The 24,406-nt window shown below is 37.9% G+C and overlaps 1 protein-coding gene across 1 annotated transcript in view; it reads right to left on the reverse strand.

Annotated features, from left to right (window-relative positions):
* Window positions 1-7,842: 7,842 nt before the first annotated feature.
* The window catches only part of trpc5a (transient receptor potential cation channel, subfamily C, member 5a), a 36,099-nt gene continuing 19,535 nt past the window's right edge, over window positions 7,843-24,406 (reverse strand). The window contains exons 4-10 of the mRNA XM_036562475.1: window positions 23,499-23,638; window positions 20,373-20,695; window positions 16,239-16,434; window positions 15,466-15,669; window positions 11,238-11,279; window positions 10,939-11,028; window positions 7,843-9,135 (exon numbers count right to left, since the gene is read on the reverse strand). Of these exons, the coding sequence (XP_036418368.1) occupies window positions 8,251-9,135; window positions 10,939-11,028; window positions 11,238-11,279; window positions 15,466-15,669; window positions 16,239-16,434; window positions 20,373-20,695; window positions 23,499-23,638 (1,880 nt within the window). The 3' untranslated portion in view covers window positions 7,843-8,250. The remainder of the gene's footprint in view (window positions 9,136-10,938; window positions 11,029-11,237; window positions 11,280-15,465; window positions 15,670-16,238; window positions 16,435-20,372; window positions 20,696-23,498; window positions 23,639-24,406) is intronic.

A 24,406-nucleotide genomic window follows, 5' to 3' on the forward strand; every position in this document is an offset into this window, starting at 1 on the left:
AAGACAGCCAATAGGAAGTCTGCATGTACTTGATTATATATTCTACCAAATTACTTCAGAAGTCATGTATAGGCTTCCAGCTTCAGCCAGTGTGTACAAATCTATGAGAACCCTTGGTCTGGTCTCATGTCAGAAACTTAGCAGTGTGGGGCTTGGTCAGGGCTTGTATTAAAAACTAACTGACATTAGAAGTTACAATCAGGTTATGAACCTAACCTTTACTTTGAAATGAAAATAACTTTCAATTTAAATGAAGAATTTAAAAAAAAGTCAGCCTCTATTCAGTCCTAATAGAGTGGTGGGATACTTTAAATGGCCAATACTGGAAGCCAGCCTCAACCTGTGGCTCTATGGGGCTGGGAACCCTTGGGCTTAACTGATCTATTAAGCTAAGCAGGGCTGGTCCAGGTCAGTGACTGGATGGGAGACCATGCTGCCTTGCCAGTAGTTCAATGCTTTTCAGCCAAACCTTTATTTTGAAACTAAACTATGGATACAGTGAAAAGAAGTTCATACTGTGGGCCTAAGCAGAACACCTATGACAGCCAATAGGAAGTCTGCATGTACTTGATTATATATTCTACCAAATTACTTCAGAAGTCATGTATAGGCTTCCAGCTTCAGCCAGTGTGTACAAATCTATGAGAACCCTTGGTGGGGAGTCATGCCAGAAACTTAGCAGTGTGGGGCTTGGTCAGGGCTTGTATTAAAAACTAACTGACATTAGAAGTTACAATCAGGTTATGAACCTAACCTTTACTTTGAAATGAAAACTACACCAGCTCATTAAAATGCCAAATTATAAGGGACTAAACATCCCGGACGAGCCCCCAAATGTTACGACCCCACATTTTGTCTAGGGCATGTGGGATCGGTAACATGTGGCATTAAAATACTGAACTGGTGAGAATCGATTAGAAGCGTGAGGAACAGACCAAAATAGAGCTTTTGAAGCCATTTTTATTAAAACAAACATCAATAAAACCAGAGTGCTGTGATACCTAGTAGCACACTGGAAGAATCAAACTGGACGGCACCAAAGAAAAGAACATATCAAAACCGAACCACGCTTGCCTACTCTGAAACCAAAAGTATTTAGCTAATCTAAAAAAAAAGGAAACCAAAGCTAACTACTCTAAACTTCCCTTGCCAGTAACCAAAAGTACATGTGGCGGTGCCCACCCTCGGACCTAGGGAGCTAGACAGAGTAGACATCTACATGGTGCAAATGTATAGGCGCGCCCCTCTTACCTGTTTGAAACCCCAGGTGGTACAAACAATCTCTTGTAAAACAAAGTTAAAAGTGTGCAGGTAAAATACCACAGCTGAAGCACTTCCTCTAACATAAAAGACCGTCTTACAAACTAAGTTAAAAGAAGCACTGGTAAAATACCTAAAACAAAGCACACCCCCAACACAAGAGATTAAAACACACACTAAAACAGCACACGTAATCAGTCCTCTCTCTTCGGCCATCTTGAAGGCCTCTTTTAAAACATAAGCTCCTCCCCTAACTGCACCAGCCAGGCCTCTGATTGGTTCCAGAGCAGGTACCTCTATGAAGGAAGAGACCAAGAGAGAGGGAGAGAGACACAGACACACAAAAAAAAACAGAATACGTGCTTACACGTAACAGACAGCCAATAGGAAGTCTGCATGTGCTTGATTATATATTCTACCAAATTACTTCAGAAGTCATGTATAGGCTTCCAGCTTCAGCCAGTGTGTACAAATCTATGAGAACCCTTGGTGGGGAGAAGGGGAAGCTTCTGAAGTAATTTGGTAGAATATATAATCAAGTACATGCAGACTTCCTATTGGCTGTCTTAGGTTTTCTGCTTAGGCCCACAGTATGAACTTCTTTTCACTGTATCCATAGTTTAGTTTCAAAATAAAGGTTTGGCTGAAAAGCATTGAACTACTGGCAAGGGAGCATGGTCTCCCATCCAGTCACTGACCTTCGACCAGCCCTGCTTAGCTTAATAGATCAGTTAAGCCCAAGGGCTCCCAGCCCCATAGAGCCACAGGTAGAGGCTGGCTTCCAGTATTGGCCATTTAAAGTATCCCACCACTCTATTAGGACTGAATAGAGGCTGACTTTTTTTTAAATTCTTCATTTCAATTGAAAGTTATTTTCATTTCAAAGTAAAGGTTAGGTTCATAACCTGATTGTAACTTCTAATGTCAGTTAGTTTTTAATACAAGCCCTGACCAAGCCCCACACTGCTAAGTTTCTGGCATGACTCCCCACCAAGGGTTCTCTTAGATTTGTACACACTGGCTGAAGCTGGAAGCCTATACATGACTTCTGAAGTAATTTGGTAGAATATATAATCAAGTACATGCAGACTTCCTATTGGCTGTCCTAGCTGGATCTTTGCATTAACAATTGTGCCAATATTTAATCTACCTTATGGTGGCCAACAATTAAATAAAATTAGTGCTTGTTCTGTGGTGTTCTGTTACCCACAGCTTGTGTTCAACTGGGTGGAGAAAATCAAACAGTAAATATCAATCAGTATGAGTGGGTTCCCTGTAAATTTTAATATTAAAGGTCCCGCCACCTTTTACGAATGCTGCTCAGACTAAAAGACCTTAATGTTTTCTTGTACATTCACCCATATGAACCTGGTTTATCTGTGCACTGTGTTAAGTCAAGTGAAAGGCTATACCTCCAGGATTGACATCTGTGTATCTGAACCAAGTCTTGCTCCTGGGACAATGTTCTTCCTCCAAAGGTTACTTCTTAAAAGTGCCAAAAATTCTTTAGAGAAATACAATAAGAGAGACACTTTTTGTTCACTAAAAAACCTTTCAATAGCTGGAACGGTTCTTGTAAATGAGTGAATTCGAACAATCTTAATCTTAAGTTTAAAACATCGACATAACAAAGTTTTTTGTCTTAGAACCATATATCCAAGCCAAGATCCTTTTAGGAGCCTTTATTTCTGAAAGTGAAAGTTGCCGACCACTGGAGACACAGTTGACCAAGGGCGCTTCAGTACAGAAAATATCCACACTGAATATATTTGAAGTCGGTGGTGTTTGGGCAGATAACAAGTAGAAAACACACTTGATCAGAGGGTATCATTGCAGTCGTGAAAAGACTGCAGTTTGGGAGAAAGACCCTGTCTGAAACTCCACCTCTTTCCTATCTAACTTCCTATACATTTCCAGCATTCTGCTTCCTGTGACAACGTTTTCATACCCCACCACTTTTCCATATCTGGCTTTTTAGTGCAAAGCAGAAGCTGCCCAAAACTCATACATTGTTTCCTTTCGCATTCCCCCCAACCAAGGTTTATATAACTTGGACTCTTAGTAATGAATTCTTGTAATTTATGTGTAATGCATGTTAATAATCCCAACTCATGATGCAATAAGTAAAAAATGTAGAATATCAATTACTCCAGATGTTGCCTCAACTTGCCAAATAATTAATCATTATATGTTATTCAGAATAATCCATGCACACATGTAGTCATGTTTTAGGTTAGAGAAATGAGACCATTTTACATTTTGTTGTATTATGTATCCCTGGGTAAATAACATGGTCGATGAAAATCAGAGAAATGTCACTGTTATTGTTTGTTCTGAATATTATAAACTTCAACTGCAGAATATCAATTCAACCTAATAAACAATATAAAATACAATATTAAATACACAAAGTGATATTAAAATGAATATATTCTTGATTAATAATAAGAAATTTAAGCAGATGAACATTTGCAGATGAAAGGCAAATAACTTCTTCATTACTGGCACATACAGTGAGATTATTAATAAATTTTTAGATATAGATATTGATTAATAAACTGGGAAAAAGCATTTCAAATGTGAAAATGCAGTAGAGAATGTACTATGTCATTGTGTTGCATGTACTGATACTCTGTTTTACATATCCCCCATGTACTTTTTTTAACCTAAATGCTATTGACATATTTGTCCAGCAGAGGGCAGTCAGTAACTTCTGCTGAAAGGTCAAACACATGGTTGCTTGGTTATTAGCTGTATTATGCTAAAGGGATACACTGCAGCATCTTTTATCACTTGCTTTGTTCAGATTGGGCAAAACAGTTAAGTACTCCTGCTGCTAGAACATATCAGTAATAAGTACTCACTCACCAAATTTCGTAAGGTTTGAAGTTAAAATGATTGAAGTAACATTATCAGAGAAAACAGTCATCTGCTTATAAACAATGTCTTCTTGGGGTTTTTTTTAGTAAAGCCTCTGGACTTGGTATAAAAGGGCTGCCCTTTATGAAGTGCTGGATCAAAAATGTATAGGCTAGAAAAAAATCTGACAGTACTACCATAATTTGGTAAATATTTGTTTAATGCACTCATGACAACACTTAGCAAATTATGCTAGTATTATGCAATTTGTACAGCCTGCTGATTAACTGATTATAAATAAAATTTATTGTAAACCCTCCTCTTAATGGCACTCGCTTGCTCACCTTGCTCCCAGCATAGCAGAAATCCTCTAATCTGGCAAACATTGAACATTTGGAAACCATGTCGTCACTATGGCTTGTGATTTATTTCCGTACCATGTGTAATTGATTTTTCAGTTTTAGATTCTATTGTTTTATTAATAAATGGTAGAATATAGGGATCACCAAGTTCTACTCTGATATCACTTGGTATGTTAGTACCAGCCTGTCCAGCCTGTCCAGCCTGCCTTCCACCCAGTGATTGCTGGGATAGGGTTTAGCACCCCCACGACCCAGGAGGATAAGCTGTTTGCGTGTGTGTGTGTGTGTTTGTGTGTTAGTATCATTATTTAAGTAGTGTAAACTGTAGTGAAAACTGTAATTTTTCCAGATTAGAAATTTATCAATTCTTACCCATGATTAAAATTGCATGTGAGGATATTCTTAATATAATTTATTTAATACAAATTCTTGGTTTGGTATTTCCACATTAGTTCCACAGTATTTTGAACTTATTTTGAAGTCTCACAAGACTCTGGACACTTACTGACCTATAGGTAATGGCTGAACAGACTCTTGGATCAGCTTGGGATAGGCCTAAGGATGGCTCCTGCTTCAGGACCTAGAGAACATATTTTGGTTTGCTAGCAGCATAACTGGCACAAACACACTGCTGATAGCCAAGCACCTGAAAGAATGTGTCCATCATTTGGTCCACCTTTAGGGACAGTGTGGTTGCTGTGTTGTATAAAGTGCATCACACAACCTCATGAGATGTCAATTTCAAATTAAGAGAAGGTTGTTGGGTTGTCGCCTGTACAGAATGTCCCTGGATTGTCCATGTTTTTGGTTGCCTGTTCAAGAAAAAGGACACAAAATGTCCAGGAACCCAAGCATTTTTATATGTTAGTATTTCTTATTTAGTTAAAACTGTTGTTTTTATCCAGCCAAACCATTTGTATACCAAGAATGATCTTAATTGGTTCAAATTACCCTCAATGTAGACAAAGTGATTTTGAAAAATTGCTTTGTTGTTGACATTTAGGCAATAAAGAGCACTTCAAAGCAATGACTAAAGAAGTTCTGTAGCTAAATTGGTCTGTCTACCTTAGACTGCCATTATGAGCACAGCCACCTGTCTACTGAATTTTTGCCACTGATTGAGTGTCTAGGAATTTTACGGGGCTGAAGTGGTAGGACTAAGCAAATGTCATTAACGGAATGATGCTATAATGAGAACCTGAGTGCAGCTTCACAAAGATGTTCTACTCCCAAATGACTACACAAGTGGCCATTTGCAAAACTAGCTAAGCAAACGTTGCTTAGCAAGTAACAGTTACTTCAACAGTGATGTAGAACATATTAGGTAGTTTGTCACATAAATCCCAGTTTGAATGTTGCAAATCATTATAGTTTCATACATTTATTTAAAAGTATTTCATTTCTGTGGCAATCTGAAGTTGCATCAGATGATTTCAGGGCAGGTTCTGCTGTTGAAGTCTACATTATGTTGATGCATTAGGCTAATACTCCTTCATCCTGGACATCACTCCTTCCAGTCACTGCCCACTGGTAGAAAATTCAGGCCCATCAAATCCAGCACAACCAGACATGCTGAGAGCTTTTTTTTCCCCACAGCTGTAGTGCGTATTAAACACAGTGGACACCTCACACTTTAAATTTGAACTGGACCCAACAGCCTCCCTTATTGTTTTACTATTGTAAAACTTCTCTGTAACATAATGCCTATTTGCACAGCTGCACGAATGTTCATTTTTACAAATGTTCTAATCATTCTGTAATATTTTGTATAATAGTTCTTATATGTCTATTCAGACCAGCATAGATGTACAGATATTTGCACATCTCTTTAGCTCCTTTCATATTGGCTCTTTATTATTCTTTGTTATTCTTTTCTGTTTATTGTAGTTTTATTTTATTTGTCCCTTAGTTAAATATTTGTTAATAGGCTGTTTGTTTGTCTGCTCAGTATGTTCCATGTCATACGTGTCTGCACTCACCAAGACAAATTCCTTGTATTCCGTGTAACATACTTGGCAAAATAAAGTGATTCTGATACAGTAATAGAATGACCCTTAGGGGATTTTCACAAGGGGAAGTGATAAAAAACAATAGTGGAATAAGTGCAAGCTGGTGGTAAAAACAGCAGTGGAATGAAAGGCAAGATAACTGAGTTAGACAGGCGAGTCATAGAGAATGCCTACAATGTATATAATAAAAAAGGATAAAATTATCTGAGCTGCTGCATTTGTCAATTTGCATTGGTTAGTTTTCCTTCTTGTGGTGATAGAAAGGTTGAGAAATGGGCGACTGTTAACAGCCAATCTTGCCTGTCTGCTATTTTCATACCTTTACCCAGTCCCTCCAAAAATGGGTCAGAATTTGTTTTTCATTTTTTTGTATCAATGGTGCATGCTAGTATGCAAATGCTAAGGCTCAGCTAGCTGTAGTTAGATGGTGCTAGCTGCTGTAACCAGATCTAAGGGCTTTATGTGGCATGATTTTGGGGGTCTCCCTTTGTTCACATTCACTGGTGAAGCAAAGAAAAAAAGACACTAACACTAGACCTAAAATGATTTTTATATGGTAAATGTTTTTCTTTTAAGAATTTAGTGTTGTTCGCCACAGAAAACCCTTTAAACCTTTAAAAAATATTAGTATTATTTCTTCAGCTATATTTCAATTTGGTTCACTTTTATTTATAGTGATTGTATAACAGAACTTCTCAAAGCAGCTTTACCAGCATATTTCCTAAGTATTGTGTTGTATTTAAATAAATACTCTGACTGTTTTTATATCTGAATATTGGTAACAGCTGTGAAGATACGATGGTGGCTTACCTTTACCGCTTCTTAACCACTGATGTGCACTGGCGTATATTGGCTGGATAAGATAAATCCTTCTTTTCTTTTCTGAAGAAGAAATAGTATGCTGAATAGTATGCTATGATCACATATAAGTGATTTGTAAAGACCCCCAAACATTAAGTTAGAATGAAATTGAGCAGATTTCTAAATCTAATAGTTTCCAGATCATCCAAACACCAATTAATCTCTGAAAACAATGTATTCTGGTGAACACTGTAACTACACAGTAGTAAAAAAATATCTTTTAAACAAGAGAGTGATAATAACAGCTATGATCAGTGAGTGTGGTAATCACCGGCCACTGAAAGGTTTAGAAACTGCCATGCTGACCAGCATGCATTACTTTCATTCGTTTTATCTGTAAGAAATCAACCAGTCAACTTACAGTCATCCTGCAAAAGGCATATTATGTTTGTAGTGTGACTGAACGTAGATTTTCTGGTGTTTATGAGGGAAACTTAAACATAAGCATGTGTTTTGGTGTGTGTGTGTGCGTGTAAAATACTAAACATTTATTAAAGTAACATTCAGTGCTTTATTACTTGCAAGAAGTGCTGTGATAGGACAGGGGTTGCTCATACAGTTATTGTTAACAGTTTAAAGTCTGCTGGCTATAACACTCTTAGTCCCCTCTGTTATCTTAAACTGTTTAATCTTTAAAATCAGCAAGCTATTAATACTTGATATAAGAATAATGCAGATTACTAAAAATGTATTCACTTGTCAACAAGCCACAAGTATTCAAAATGTCTTTGTGTATAACCTGCTTTTGTTTTGGCTCAAATCTTACTGAAAATGAAAAAATATTTCCATCAGTTCAAATAAAAAAGTGTTTGTCATTAATAGAAATGTCACTGTTATTGGTATCATCAAATATTATTGTTGTAGTTAAAGTGCTGTCACCACAGTGCATGCTTGCAATACTATAGCTGTGTGGTCACTGAGTCATCTTGCTCCACCTCACGGTGGGCTGGGTCTGGCGTGTGTCCATCACAAGGCCCGACTAATCCCTGAAACACATCCTCATTCGAGTCCAGGAGGTGAGAACTGGAGGCAGAGAAACTGGAAGCACAGTGCAGGGAAGGGGGCGCAGCCAGGGGCCCTAAAGTCAACAGAATGTCTCTCCCGTTGGTTCTCTGTCTGTTTGTTATCCTAGGAGCGCTGCCACAGTCGGTGGTGGTGGTGGGTGTATCTGCATGATTGAGGTTGCTCTCGTTGCGGGTGACCGGACCATCGCCACGAGAGATGCCCAGGTCACTCCAGGCTCCTGGTGGGTGGAGCAGTCCATCTGAGATAGTGTATGTGGCAGAACTAACACCAGCAGGCTGGGGAAGGTGACTGCCCATGCGGGAGAACAACAGCCCCAGACGTCTGAAGGAGTTCTTCTTAGAACCAGAAAAGCGTGTAAACCTGCTCCACGTTCTCGAGACTGCAGGCCCAGCCGCAGTCACTGAGGAAGTGGAAGAGCAGGGTGAGGGGTTTTTCCTCAGCCCATTGATCTTTGGTCTGTCCTCCCTGTTGTATGTACTTATTGCTGTCGCTGATGTGGGAAACTCCATTGCAGAAAGGGAGTGAAAGAGAGCAGAGACTCCATATGGGGAGCCTGCAGATGAAGCTGCTTTAAAAGCTTTGCCTCTGCTGCTATCACTGTCACCACGGCAGCGGTTATTTGGGGCATCGCCATCATCGCAGGCCTCATCGCGAAGTGTAGCCTCACTACTTGAAGAGTAAGTACGTCGTGGTGGCTTTCGGTTCCCAAGAAGGTCCATGACTTCATACCGAAAACTAGAGATGTCCTGCTTCAGCTCCTAAGTAGGATGACAATTAGTTCATTCAGCACTCTACACAAGTTTCAATAAATACAGTTTACAGAGTTTACAGTTTATTAGGTACACCTACAGTACTATGCAAAAGTCAGCCTTTCTTTTATTCAGTTTCCAGTGAAAACAGGAGTTGAGTATGAGTTTTTTGTTTTCAGTGACAGAAAAAAGCAGAAAACAGTTTTCCTGTTAAATATGTCAACTCCATCTGTATTTAACTTACCTACTTGTTTTTTTTTTTGTCTTCTGCCTCTGTTCCATCCTTTCAGTCTTAAAAACAATGAATTACAGCTGTCTTCCCAACAAAAAGTTCCTAAAGGTGTCACTGACATTATGCTCCCCTTCAAAGAGACACTAACATTCACACAAGCAGTTACCAGAACACACCTGAACTTCTTCTTAATTTTGTTGCACATATCATAAGAAAATGGTTTAAATGAAAAGCCTTGCAAGGTTAAACTTTCTTTGGGTGTGTTAACAGTATTAAATGAAAGGTTTTTTTTTTCGAATTCTGTATTAGCCATTTGTTATACAGGGGACCAAATCGAAACTAAACTAAAAGGGCTGCATAGGCCCTTTAAAAGTATATGTATATGTGCATGTGTCTGTCCCGGTATTGTGAATCGCTGACTTTTTTGATTCAATATAACTTCAAAAGGATTGTTTTTGTCTTTCCTGTTTGGGTTTACAAACTCTTTGCAAACTCTTCTACTCTTAGTGTATTGTACTCGGACTTCAGTAACTTTCTTGGTTGAGAGTGACAAGGGGATTGCAAATTTCTTTCTTACATGCACCTAAAATGAGTAAAGGAGATACTTCTGAGTTCTGAGAAGTACTTAAAGCTTATATTTTTGGGAGATCTCCACAATTACAGATTGGAAAAAATCAGTGGCAAACTATGACTACTGAGCTAGGCCTTTAATTTGAGCCATAAATGTCAAAATGGTCAAAAAAAGGGAAAAAACCCTCTAAGATAATTTCTGCTAGTATCCCTATAGTTTGTTAGTGCTAAGCTATTGGCGATTTGCAGTAACATTTTCTGGAGGTTCTAGTTTAAACACAAACTTGTGAAGCCTCTAAAAGATAGTCCATGTTTTACATAAAGTTTGTGGAGATTACTAGGTAAGCAGAAGATGCAAACAACTTCTAAGACGTGTTGAAAATATACCTGCAGATTTCTTTGACAAACTCAAAGCAAGTCTCCTGAAAAGAATGGCAACTCCAATAAAGGCAAAGAGTGGATACACTAAATACTGAAAAGAAATTATATTATGTTTAGTAGTTGAGGCTTCTGGGTAATTTCTGCGTGATGTTTTCCATGAAAATGAATAACTTGTATTTAAAGGCTGTTTTGACTGAAAATAAATAAATGAAAGGGAGGTCTCCACCTTTTGCAGGGTACTGTACTTTTTCGTTACACTCCTTGGCTATATTATCAGCTGCTATTTATAGCTTTAAGTTACTGACTGTTGCCCATAGATTGTCACACAACTGAACCTTTCTACTACATCCATCAAAGGAAAGATACCACCCTAGGATAACCGCTGACCCAACGAGTGTGAGTACAAGAGTGACAATGTCTAATCCTGACTTTCAAGTGGTTGAAAGTAGTTTAACTGTGAAGTAAATGTGGTGGGATTTCAGAATTTCTGATGAGTTTATTCAGGTATGTTTCTCCACTGCCAGGAATCAATTAGGAAACTATATTGTAAAGTCACCAGTGTTGAACTCTTGAGGTATTCAACTGAATGCATTTTATAATTTGTGAATAAATATATAAATGAAGTTTACCTTAAAGTTCTCCTCCGTCAAGCCCTCATTTGTCTTTGCACTGCGGATCATAGCTGCTACATACCTCTTCACTAGATTACGAATCACCTCCTAAGAAAGAGAAGAGATAAGGGCAAGAGAAGATCAAGCATTTTCCTATTCTTAATGAGCTGGACCTTTTGGTTTGCAAATCAAATTGAGGACAGCAGTGTTAAATTGATTTCTCCTGCCTCTAAATGTGTGTGTGTGTGTGTGTGTGTGTGTGTGTGTGTGCTTGTACACATTTGTAGTTTGTGTTTTTAGACCTCTTTCCTACATACCTGATAGTGTTTATTCTGAATAATCCTGTCAGCATGCTTTTCCTGAAAAGAAAAGCACAGAATTTAATTCACACAAAACACAAAATGCTTAACTTGCTAGGGCAAGGTTATTTCACGTTCAGGGAAATAATTATTTTTCATTTTCTCCCAGTTTCAATCAACAGTAAAAGATAATATCCATAGTTCTAGGTCACTTCTACACCTTGATTTCTAATTTGTTTATTTCCAACATTTTATTTTAAATTTGACTTCTTAATGGATGCTTTGCACTAACCCTTGATGATTAGCTATCTAACTTCATTTATCTCAGTCTAAGTCCAAGGCCAGTGACATGGGACATGCTTATGAGGTGGACCTGAAACTAAGACGCAGTTGTGTTAACAATGATTCAAACCTTTTCCTTCACTCCTTGTATACACAACAAATCTCAACTCAGTTCCTCAGGGAAATTACTGTGGGTTCACACGTCAATGCTGGGCTTGTGGTGGGCTTGTCCAGACAACTTCTACATCAGTCTCTGGAGAGTATGAAATGAGAATCTTTCTGAATTGCTGCCTGCACAGCATCACTGGAGGTAAATGCTTACACAAACTGTGTAGCCAGCGATGAACTATTGTCTCTACCTCTATCTACAAGGTAGGAGTGTCTAATAGAGTGGACAGTAAGTGTACATAGGTTTTAAAAACAGTATCAGTGTCACTGCAGTGCTGAAAATGGTTCACCACCCAAATAATACCTGCTCTGTAATGATCCTGTGGGGTCCTGACCATTGATGAACTAGGCAAATGCAAAAGCCATCTCATACACTACAGTAATACACTGTTTAAATCTGTTATTTTAAGAAAATAATCACACATCATCTCAGCATTCTCTCGTCTTAAAAAAAAAGAAGACCTTTTGTTTATTTCACATTTTTTTCTTTCCAGTATATTCTCTTTCCATCGTACCTAAAACAGTATAAAGTTGGATCAAAAGAGGGAGCAGTGCACTCGCAGCTTAAACTCAAATGCCTATGAGCACAGCCACTGGCTTACAAGCTGCTGAATGCTGTCATTTTATTGGCCTGCTACTGAACAATCTGCATAACTTAGGGCATGCTTCATGCATCCACTGAAAGGTCCTTTAAGGAAGCAAAAGTGATTCTTCTTCTAGGGCAGTGTTTTCCACCCCCTGCCCTGCACACTTCAGGGAACATCCTTGCTTATTTAGTTAAAATCCCTAAAATAATTAGCTGTTTAGTCGAAATAGGTGCATTAAAGCAGGGATAACACAAATTAGTAGAGAAAGTGACCTCCAAGGGCAGGGCTGAGAACCATTATGGCATTGCTCTAAAGAACCCTTTCTGGCACCTTTATTTTTAAGAGTGTACAGATCTTTGACAGTCAAACTATTACTAATTACTAATTAGCCCTTAACCCTCTGTTTTGCATGTTCAGGAGTAGGGTGTCCCGATTTTTGTTGCGATACAGGGGTAGGGTGAAGTGTTAGGGCTACATGACCCTCCAAACTGAGGTTTTTCAGAGGCACACTCCAAACGGAGTGTTAAGAGAAAAAAGAGAAACTGGCAAGATGGCTGCAAAAGCAACCAAAGAAACCAACAAATGTGAGTATTTTCTCCAATAACAAAATACTATAACCGTTGTATTATCTTAGTTTAATGTCATTTCAATGTATTATGGTCCTTTTCTTTTTAACAAGCATAAAAAAATCACTAGTAGTATGCTGATGTCTCAGTAGCTAGCAGCCTAAATTTCTCGTTCCACCTTAAACGGTGCAGCAGTTACATTCTGGCCTCAGGCATCGGAACTGCTGCACCGTTTAAGGTGAATGGGAAAATTCAAACAAGAAGCTGGCTAATAGCTGACTTCAGCTTCACATCATTGAAGAATTAGGGGTGGGCAATAATAAAGAATTGTCGCAGCCCCCCTCTTTAAAGGCATATGATTCCCTACATTTAACTAAAGATCAGAAGCGAGGTTGCTGATCTTTACCGCACCTCTGGTACCACTGCAGACTGGCAGGGCTGCCTACAGAGCACTGCTAGTAGCCTGTTAATGAAGCAATGTTGTTTTTCATTTGAGGTTTGAAATGGGATTTCATAGTGGAAGATTTCAACCACTACTCTTTGTAATTCAGTTTTAAGGGGCAAGGTGACACTCAAAAACAAGGGATAAGGGTAAAAATAAGAAATGGGATTGGTCCTTAACTTTTATTAGCCTTGCTATAACTTGTTCTAGTATCTTAAGATGCATGTATTTATAAGTATTAACAGCTTTGTGCCTTAACACTCAGAAATGTCTGGGCACTTGGTATCTGGGCGATTCGCAAGCAATCACCTTAAGCCTTGCAAAATACACAATTTAAAATGTATAATCTAATAATCTAGTCCCATCATGAAATGAACCACCAGACCCTTCTATGCCTTAACTGAGGACCAGTAATTATAAATAATAGATACAAAACATTATTTTATCATCACTGAATCACTCCAGCAGTCCAGCACATTTCTCTCTCCTTCTCATTTCTCAGTGCCCCCACCCCTCTCTCTCTCTCTCTCTCTCACACACACACACACACACACACACACACACACCCACACACATGCAGACAGCACAATGCTGAGATCAAATCTCTAGAGTTATATAAAGCTGCCTACATGTAAACCTAAAAGCAGAACAGCTATCCAACAATCTCAGCCTCTATCTGATGAAAGCAGTGAAAAAAGAAAACTCTCAGCTGATACTGATATGTACCACGGTCCTGCGGATAGAGCATCTATCCTCAATATCTCAATGTGTGGACTGCTTTAAATAACAAGATATGAAATGCTGTGAGTTATTATTTAACAATGGAATGTTTGAGAATGTTATAAAACAAAACTGTTATAAATAAAACTAATATAGCATAATGACAGCTGAAGGTTTAGTGGTCATTTGTAATCTAGTGTTACGCTTTCTGCAGTGGTCAGGTCAACCTCAATTTTCAGATCACAGTATTGCCTGGACATGTTATCCTACAAAAAAGAAACAAAAAAAACAGTCCTTTAAATTTTAGGCTCTAAAGTTCTACAATTTTTTTCTTAAGTAAATGAATGGTCGTCAGAGACATTCAAATTGGCCATTATGTACAAGTTATTCATTCTTCAGCATCAGGAAAAAAGCAGAAAACAAACTTAATATAACAGCTACATATTAAGATGCTCATGCATTACCTTTACTACCGCTTTCATTCTTTTTGAGAGGCTTGCTTTCAGTTTCAAAGAAATTTGCAGGGATATTCTTCCATATTTTCCACTTCTAAAGTTGTCTTAAAAGTTGGTTGCATTTTCTGTTTCTCACAATCCAAGTAACCAAACACATTCAATGATGTTGAGTTCTGGGCTCCAAGTCCATTGTTCTGCGAACACCAGCAGCTTCATTTACTGATTTGCAAATGTTTTTCCTTTTTGTCTGATTTCTTTTCTCAGTATCAGCTTCTTGACAACTACATATCCTTTCAGACCCACGGTGTTGAGTTGTTACAGTAGAAGCATGGATAGAAACACAGATTTTTTTTTTTCAGATCTGAAGCAAGAGTCTCTCACTTCCAAAAGATGAAAGCTTTAAGCACTGTTTATTTGATGTGGACTGTTTTGGTGGTCTACCAGGTCTTGCACGGTTCTCAATACACCCTATATCTTTTAGCAATTTCTTAACCTATCTTTTCCCACTTATTTTTCTTTGATTTTCTCCTTCCTTATGGAAGTGTAGCTTGCATAAGAATATTATAAATCTAATCTCTAAAATAGCTCCTGAAAATGAATAACCTGGATAACATGGTCATTTTGACAGGAAATTAAGTAAAGGGTGGTCTCTGACTGGCTCCAGCACCAGCCATTTAGGTTGCTTATGGTTTTGATGTAATAAAAATAATGATTAAATAAACATATTGTACCACAAAACCAAAGCACTAAAGCACATGTAAGGCAAAATGTACACACAAAACCTCCAACCACATAATTTGAAGGACCTCAGAGTATTCTAATGTGAATATTAATTTCTCAAATTTGCTTGTAGTCTGCCAATGAGAACGTGGACCATTGTATTCTTAAGCACCACCTGGTTCATAACATAACAAGAATGGCAGATTCTGGAGACAAAAGCCACGTCTTTAGTACCTGAAGACCAAAACTTTACACTAAAATGGCCTGTAATGAAACTGAACTTGTTTAATATATGTATGAGCTTACTGTTAAGTCCTTGAGATTCTCATGTTTCTCATCATGTGGAGTGTCGCCTCTCCTGCATAGCCATCTGTGCAGCCAGAGGCAGAGGTACCAGGCTGACTTTGGGCTGGGGACGATGTTGAAAGGCGGTGGAAGTGTGCCACCCTCATCAAAATAACTCATCCAGAGCTTAGTCCTGGCAAACTTCCATTCAATGTCTGCATGGTCCTAAAGCACACCAGCACACACACACAGACCGGTTCATATTGTCAGATAAAACTTTGAACTACATGACCAGAATCAGAAGTGTTTACAAACGCCCACAAGCTTATATTCAAGAGCATGGGTACCTCATTATGGAATTTTTGGGCTGATAACGATATCTGACAAAACCTTGTTACTGCTGGAATTAATACCAATTTATTGCAGCATTCTCATCTGGATAGGGAATCAAGCCTGCTATCTTCAATGTGCGGTGGTGTTATCCACTGTGTTAGTAAGCTGGAAATGCAAAATGGAAATGCCCAGCACTTGTCACTATAGCTGTGTCAATGCCTTCACAGGCTAAAATATGGAGCTAAATTATTGGTTGTAACCATTGGCTGCAATTCCAATACTCAACTGATAATAACCTTCCCAAATACCTGCAAATTAATATACTGGCTGCCAATATTATGTGTGCCTGCTAACTGAGCTGTCTGTACTTGAATGCTGAAATTAAGAATTTATAGTTCTGTTTCAGAGCAAACAATACATGCATATTCAAGCGTAGAGATTTTGAGGTTACAAATACTCACGGCAATAAGCTGGTATGAGTTGTTCATCATGGCAATAAGCATGTTGAGGAGCACTACCAGTGAAATAACGTTGTAGGTGCCAAACATGGTGGCTCCAACAAACTCTGTGAACTCATGCCTCGCCTTCACATTGGTGACATAAAGATTCAGCAGGCCAAATATGGACCAAAACAGAGACTGAAGAGTCTCAAATAACCTAAGAAACAGATATAGATGGAAAAGATTAATGCCTAGATACAATAATTTTTCTCTGATGTGGCAGTTTTATGATGGGTAGAGCTGATATGTCTCATGCCTGAAAGAATTGACAAACTAATGTTACATAAAGACAGAGGTTTACAATGGCTATTCAATTTACACCAGATAAACATTTAGGGTCGGTTTCCAAGGATTAAGCTTAGTCCTGGGCTACACTTTGCTTTCAGTGGACAATTTCCATTCAGAAGGCTATGTAGTCTGGGACTAGGCTTAATTCCTGTGTGGGTAACTAAGCCTTAATGGCATTGCTGGAAAAAACATTTTCTGTATTTTTAGTCATGGAAGCTATGCAGGCTAATACAGAGCAGCTTGATTGTATGGTGAGACTAAAGTCAGCTCTAGGTATTCTAGATAACTTTCTCAGAACTCCCTTAACTCACTGTTTCCATGGCCAAGGAAAATTTGTACTCAGGGTTGTAACATTTAATGTTATTTATCGTTAAATCATCCAACAATTTTTTTCCAGTATTTTCCATTGTTTCCATTTTCCTTTTTTTATGATTTGAAGACTTTAAATAGCATGCTTCTAATATGACTCTAATATATTGCTAATTAAGCGATGCAATATTCCCCAACATTTGTACTATTATTTCCATCTTATAGTAAGACTTGATAAAAAAGATGTAATCTTTATTACCCTGTAACTTGTCCAGAACTATTTTTCTGCTCCACATTCATTTGACATGTTGTGAGTAGTAAGGAGTTTCTACATTCTACAGCCTCCTTCCTGTCAGATGCTAGATGTCAAGCTCATAGGTAAATAACTATTTTAAAGGGTTACCAGGTTAGCTATTCACAAAATTCATAATTCGGTTTGATACGATGCAGTGGTGTCTTCATTTAATCAATACATTTTCTGATACAGCAAAAATCAGGAGTGCCTGCATATCTGCCTTTAGGTTAATGTATCCATTCTCAGTTCATTGCTAGACGTGCTTTTCCCATTTGCTTTTTTAAAAGAGGGATGGAGGGACAGTCTGCCCTCATTGAGGGCTTACTTGTTTAATTTCTATTATAGGCCATGCAATTTAGTGTCAAAATTAGTATTAAAATGAATACTTTATTTGCTCCAGTCTGTTGAGTGTACTGTTCGATGCTTCTGGATATTTAATTGAGAGGCTTGTATTTAATGATACAATACAATATGCTGTCATGTTATATTCCTATTTTTGCTGAACGTTGTGGCAAATACCTTGAAATAGTTATTCACATTTTTATGAATGCAGTTGTATGCTTGCAGATGCATCTGTATGTTGTGTGAAAGACCACTGGGCATCATTTTTTAGCCATAGGCCTACCTATATATTACAGGGCTTTAGATCAGATGGCTAGTTATTTTGCTGAATGCAAAGGCTGGGTTCACTTAAGAAGCATTTAAAATTATCAGGTTACTGCATGGATAAAAAGCAGATTTTAACATTATCATTCTAAAGAACATTATTCTTAACAGCATTCAAATCTCTGAAGATTCAATTCAACTCATATGACAATATTACAAGAGTCAGTGCTTATTGCAACACTAATGAGAAAATATGTAATCCTCTGGTTCATCTTAAATCATAGTGTCTCTTCTCAGTTCATTAATATTCATGAGATGGTTTGATCTTATATAACATACAGTAACAGGCATTTGTGTGCACATGGATGTGTCATTAAAGACATCATTAATAAGCAGGAGCTCCTGATGAATATTCACCAGTACTCACCTACAAGTCTAGAGTAGTGTAGTGGAAGAGGTGTGTGTGTGTGTGTGTGTGTGTGTGTGTGTGTGTGTGTGTGTGTGTGCGCGTCTAAGGAAGGTGATGAAACAGAAACAGCAGAGGAGGAAATAGGAACAAGGAGGAGGTCAGAAATGGAAAACAGGCAATTTAAAGTCTGCCTTCAGAGGAATACTACACTATTTTTCAGCTGTATCTCTGTCTGCTGCATCTGTATCTGACTGTCAGTCACCACTTCCTCAGCACCTACCCAATGGCTTGTATTGTAAGTGTGTTTTAAGAATGGACATAATTTAAAAAAGTGCTGGGGACAAGGATGAGGGCCAGGCCAAAAACAAAAAAAATACTCGTAATGTAGTGGCAGTCGGAAATAGTGCTACAACGTGTACATGCACATACCCAAAACGCATGCACACATTTACCAGCTGAACTGTTACACTGCTTTACAATTCAAAATGTCTTCCTTGGATTTAGTCTACAAATATTTCTCTTTAATGTATGTGACTTTTCATTATTCTCATTACTTAGCTAAATACACCACATTCAAAAGGCTTTTCACTTTGTTAAGCACTGCCCGGCTTGATTATAGTTGCTTCGTCTGACAAGTTTTGTGTCCACTATGGAGTTTTCAATGGCAAAGGTAAATAAGTGTGCATTGGAATGGGACATACAGAATACCTTTATCTCTCTGCAGCCAAATAGCGCTAAAATAAGCTTACAAACCACAGCCAGAAAGTGAGAAGATCCGTTCAGTTGTATGAAAATGTCTGAATGGCCCAGTCCATAATTGTTTTATTGATGTACAAAGTGACACAGTTAAATTCACATATTTAAGTGGAAATACCTAAATGTGTAATTTTCCTGCAAATTTTAGTGCACGATTTCTATTTATTTGCTGAATATAACTATATAAAATGTGCTATAACTTTTGCACAGGTGGCGTTTTCTGTTTTATTTTTTCCCAATATGTTAAATTCAGCAAATAAACAGTAATTGTGCACTAAAATGTGCGTAAAACATGAAATATTTGCAAACATCTGTAGATGTACTGTACTGCAAAGTGGCAAAATATATGAATATAAGCTTTGTAAGGATAACATTTACTGTACATGCCTCTTTGGGTTTTATTTAATATATTTTCATATGAGCTGAGCTAGCTTGTAAACTGTTTCCATTTTCATGATATGCTTTTTACACCTAATACTTTACGCTTCATCAGTGTAATGTTAACCTGAAACATAGCTTGCTATCTAAGGGTACATAGCTCAAACTCAATATATAAGACAATTAGTAATGTTGTCTCTGAATACACTGTAAGAGCTTATCCCATATCACGCTATTTACATTTGTCTTTATAAAATATCAGAAGGCCTGCACCCACTTTCTATTTTTACTATCTCAGTATACTCACAACAGAACCGTTCTTATTTACCGTTAGTACACTACATAGTCACTAGTGCATCATGTGTTAATGTATTGCTGAGGAATGACTAAAAACACTTTTCTGCAGAGCCTTATAGATGTTTTTAGAAAGTCTTTGAATGGGTATCTGCAGCAAACAATTATAAAAAAAAAAGATTGTAAGCAAACTACACTTTTAAAAAGTGGTAGGGACAAAATTGGCCATTTGGGATATTTTGGAATTCCAAAAAGCGATAGGGACACGTGCCTCGCGTTTGTAGTTTAAATGATGGCTAGTTTAAATAGACCCTGGTCATATTACAGTTTTTTGCTTTTCCAAGTGAAAAATAAGTTAACACATCCTCTATAGAGAACACACTTCTACAAACAACGGACAATGGACAACTACTGTTTATTTGCTGAAATTAAAATACTGGGTAAAAAAAACAAAATGTGGCCTGTGCAAAAGTTATGGCACATTTTTTATTTTATTTGTTTTTCAATATGTTAAACTTACATAGAAACTATGCAATAAACTGTGCAGAAAAAATGATATTTCTAGTACAGAAGGTGTTACAGAAAATAAACAAAACATTATTTGACCAGGAGTTTTCAAACATAAGTATGCATACAGAATGGACCTGAAAAACACCATGGAAATTACTGGCAACTGACCGTGTGACACAGATGCAGCAAATAGAGATTATGTTGTAAAGCACTGAAGTATTCCGTCACGCACATATATATACAAACTCACGTGGAGAAGGCGTTGTTCTGTTTCTCACAGCGGATCCCCTTGCAATGGTTAGGCTCATCCGCAGCCTGCGTCTCGTAGTAGAAGTAGAGCTGGTTGAGGCCGTTGGCGAAGGCCAGCAGCACCAGGCAGTAAATGAAGAGGAACTTGAGGATGTCCAGCAGCATGCGACCCAAAGATATCTGCAGTGGGCCCAGGTGAGAGTTGGCGGTGAAGAGAGAGATGAGCCGCAGGGAGCTGAAGATGTTCGCGATGGCAAATAAGGCCTCTGCCATCAGTGTCGGATGCCACATTTCCCATTCCTCACGTGGACGAGAACTGTTATACTGTTGAAAAAATGCAGAAATCACTGTAAAATTATAGACATTAGCACTTTAAGTCAGACATATCTCTTACAAATGACTTGTGCCATCACTCACTTTTGTTTGTCTAACTTGTACTCAACATGTTACTGCAACCAGCGAAATGCTTTTTTTGGACATATGAGTATTGGATTCAACAGTTCAACAGTATGTATGATAAATGCTATGCACGTTACTATGCTTTACAGTTGGTATGAGGTTCTTGTGAATAAATGCTGTCTTTGGTTTTCGTCAAACATGGCTTCTGGTTCTGTGGCCAACATCTCTGACTCATCTATCCATAGTACATTGTGCTGGTCCTTGCTTTGATATTCAGCAAAGACTAAAGCAAACTTTAGGCCTGCTTTGGGAGGGGCACTCTTTTTTTTTTAAGACAACAAAGGTGCCCCTCCCAAGGAGGTCACATTTGTGTAGTCTGCATGCACATCAACAGTGGCAAAAGCTACCTGAAGATCCTGTGATGAAATTCTTAAAGACTTTTTAGAGTTCTTATGGTCTGCTTTCAGATTTAATTTGCTGGGGCAGCTTGGCCTGGACAAGTTGGCAGTGATTTTAAATCTTTTCCACTTGTAGATGATCTTTTGGACAGTGGAATGAATGTAAAGAAAAGGTACCTATAAAGCAAACAACAAGGTTTCTGCATCAAACATTGCGCAATGACGTGTTTGGCTGGCACATGTTCATAATTCAGTGACTGTGTCTGGCTTTCAGTGTAAACAAATCAGACACATGCGGTCTCTCTATACCAGGCATGTCAAACTGGGGACCTTCCCGGACATAGTGCTGCTGAGATTAGGGTTTATGCTCTAAACGCTCTGAATTCAGTTCATGAAGGCCTTGCTAATTAGCTGATAAGCTGAATCAGGTGTGTTTAAAAAAGGAAAGTGTGCTGAAGTCTGCAGTGTTTTGCAATGACTGGAACCTGACACACGTCCTCTATATTGTGCTCCACTGCAGCCATTGTTGAACTCTCCATCACCATACAATGGCCACACCCCCTACCCTGCCCCCTCTACTGAGAGAGCCAACGAGAGTGGTCTTTAATATGTAAAATTAACACCCATTAAATGACCTTTTCTTTATAGAGGAGCAAAATAACAGCATAAAACACATTATTCGAAGGGTAATTTTTTTTACTCTTCACTGTTGTCTTTCAGTGACGGAAAAATATTTCTCCTTTAAACAGTAGCTGAATGCGTAAACGAATAAACATATAAAACATAAAATGATGAAAAACGCAAATGATGTGGGCTTATAAGCACTGAAAATACAATGTTAGATCAAGTCAATACAGTAAAGGCTGTTAAAAGACAAGGCTGATATAATAAGTTGTATAATATGTTGTGCAGACCACTGTTCTCAACTCCTCAGACACTGACTATGGCTGTTACACTCACCACACATTCAAGTTTTGTACATCTTATGTTGGCCAGAATGCTTTCTTTGGCACAGTGGTGGCCAATTTTGCCTCCATTATTCACATGCTCACAGTGATGAGGATTCACAGTTTCTCTCCTTGTTTCTTTGCCTCTGTTTCTTCTTTTTTTAGGATTCAGTGGACAAAGGAAGGCAGCAAAGCAGTTATTCATTGCTAGGCATAAGTGAGTTCTCTCCTAATTCTTCTAAAGTGTTTTAATGTGGTGATTGATTAATGATTAATTTAGCAGTCTGTATTTTCAGATCTGATTATTGTTTTAATTCATCTTAGCTGCATATGATGACTGAAAAATGGAGCATCCTGATGTGACATACAAACTTCATAAATTTTCATCTCAACTTATTTACAACATTTTTTTCAAAGATAAACAGTATGCTTTTTCATTTTAGGTTATGTCAGTTACATAAGATGAATTTAGGTAACATTTTTCTGAAGGGCAGCATTTGTAGAGCTACATGACACCTATATAAGCCTACACGACAACTGACAAACCTATGTAGACATTTCGGTAACGCTTTACTGTAGGGTTCTGTTCATAAGGCTACATGAGACCTACACAAGCTTGTCATAACAACTGACATAACCCTACATAAATGTCTATAAATGCTTATTCCATCTGTCATAAAGACTACTTTAGCTAATTTGATGAAAACTGGCAAATGAAACCTTTATAGTGAATAAGGCCTGTCGGAATAACCATTTATAGACATTTATGTAGGGTTATGTCACTTATCATGATTAGCTTATGTAGGTGTCATAAAGCCTTATGACCGGTACCCTACAGTAAAGTGTTACTGACATTTCTAAAAGCTTATTCCAACCAGCACCAGTTGTAACAACACTTAATGAGGTGAAATACCATTAAAATTGACAAAAGCAGCGTTAGGACAACTGATGCTTGTTGGAATCAGCCTTTAAAAATGTTCATGAAGAGTTATGTCAGTTGTCATAAAAGGTTTATATAGGTGTCATGTTGCCTTATAAATTCTGCCTTTCAGTAAAGTTATCTAAATTTGTCTTTATTTAAGAAACTTGAGTGAAATAAATAAGAATATTGTTGATTTTTGAAATAATTGTTCAGTGGAGATTTGATTTCAATGTATATTTGAAATTTTATACAAATATATTATATAATCTTGTGGATTATCTTAAACATAGTGTATTTTTGTGTGTCACCCAAACAGGCTGCAGTACGCAAGAGACTTGTGTGGGTTTGAAAGACTTGTCATGTATGGTGACTCACACAGCTGCAGATGGTCATGTAATCTTTGTGTGTGTGAGTGTGTGCTACTGAGTATATACTGGAACATGGTTTGGTTTGTTGCTTACCTTGACATACGCGACAATCTTTAGAGAGATGGTAGCTAAGTAAAGAGAGTTCATAGCGAAGTCCATTAGATTCCACCAGTCATGTACATACTCGGTGAAACCTCCATCCCACATCTCCTTAATTTCAGCCCAGATAAACCCTGTGAGCGTAACACAAATACATACACACCACATTTAGATGAGAAACTTAAACAAATGAAGTAGTTTAAAAGCATTTTGCTATACACTTTCACAAAGTTGCCTGTTTATTAAGTGCACCAACCTTGTAGCTACACTCAGCGGTCATTTTCTCAGAAATACCCCCCATATAGGTGCAATTTGTAGGTTTAGAGATACTAACTGTAATTCATCTGTTGCTGTTCAATTTATCAGCCTCTCTTTACCTCCATCAATTCAAAAGAGACCACCGTAGGACCACCACTGACCAAATATTATTTGGGTGGTATACAATTCTTAGCACAGAGTGACATTACCAGTAAGTGTTGTGTTAATGCAAGTGTACCAGGCACCTCAATGTCACTGTAAGGTTGAGAATAGTGCAGACTTAAAATAATCCATTTAACAACGTTCTTGAAACTGACCACTGATGAAGAGGTACAGTATGAGTAACACAGATTTTGCATGGAAAAATACAACTACAAGATGTACCAACAAGGTTGATGTATCCAATAAAGAGGCCAGTAAGTGTAAACTGTGTGTCTGATGCACCTGCACCATGAGAAGTAACACCACAATGCTACTACAGTGTTGGTACATCATCCAAGAAATAACTGGTCAGCTGTGGTCCTATGTTGGCCTCTTTCTACTAATGGATGGGGTAGAGCGGGGCTGATAAACTGTGCAGCAATTGATGAGCTAGGGTTAGTAAATTCTTCATTTATTAAATTTTTAGTCAAAATAGCCATTAT

This window comes from Colossoma macropomum, unplaced genomic scaffold, assembly GCF_904425465.1.
Source record: "Colossoma macropomum unplaced genomic scaffold, Colossoma_macropomum, whole genome shotgun sequence".
NCBI lineage: Eukaryota > Metazoa > Chordata > Actinopteri > Characiformes > Serrasalmidae > Colossoma > Colossoma macropomum.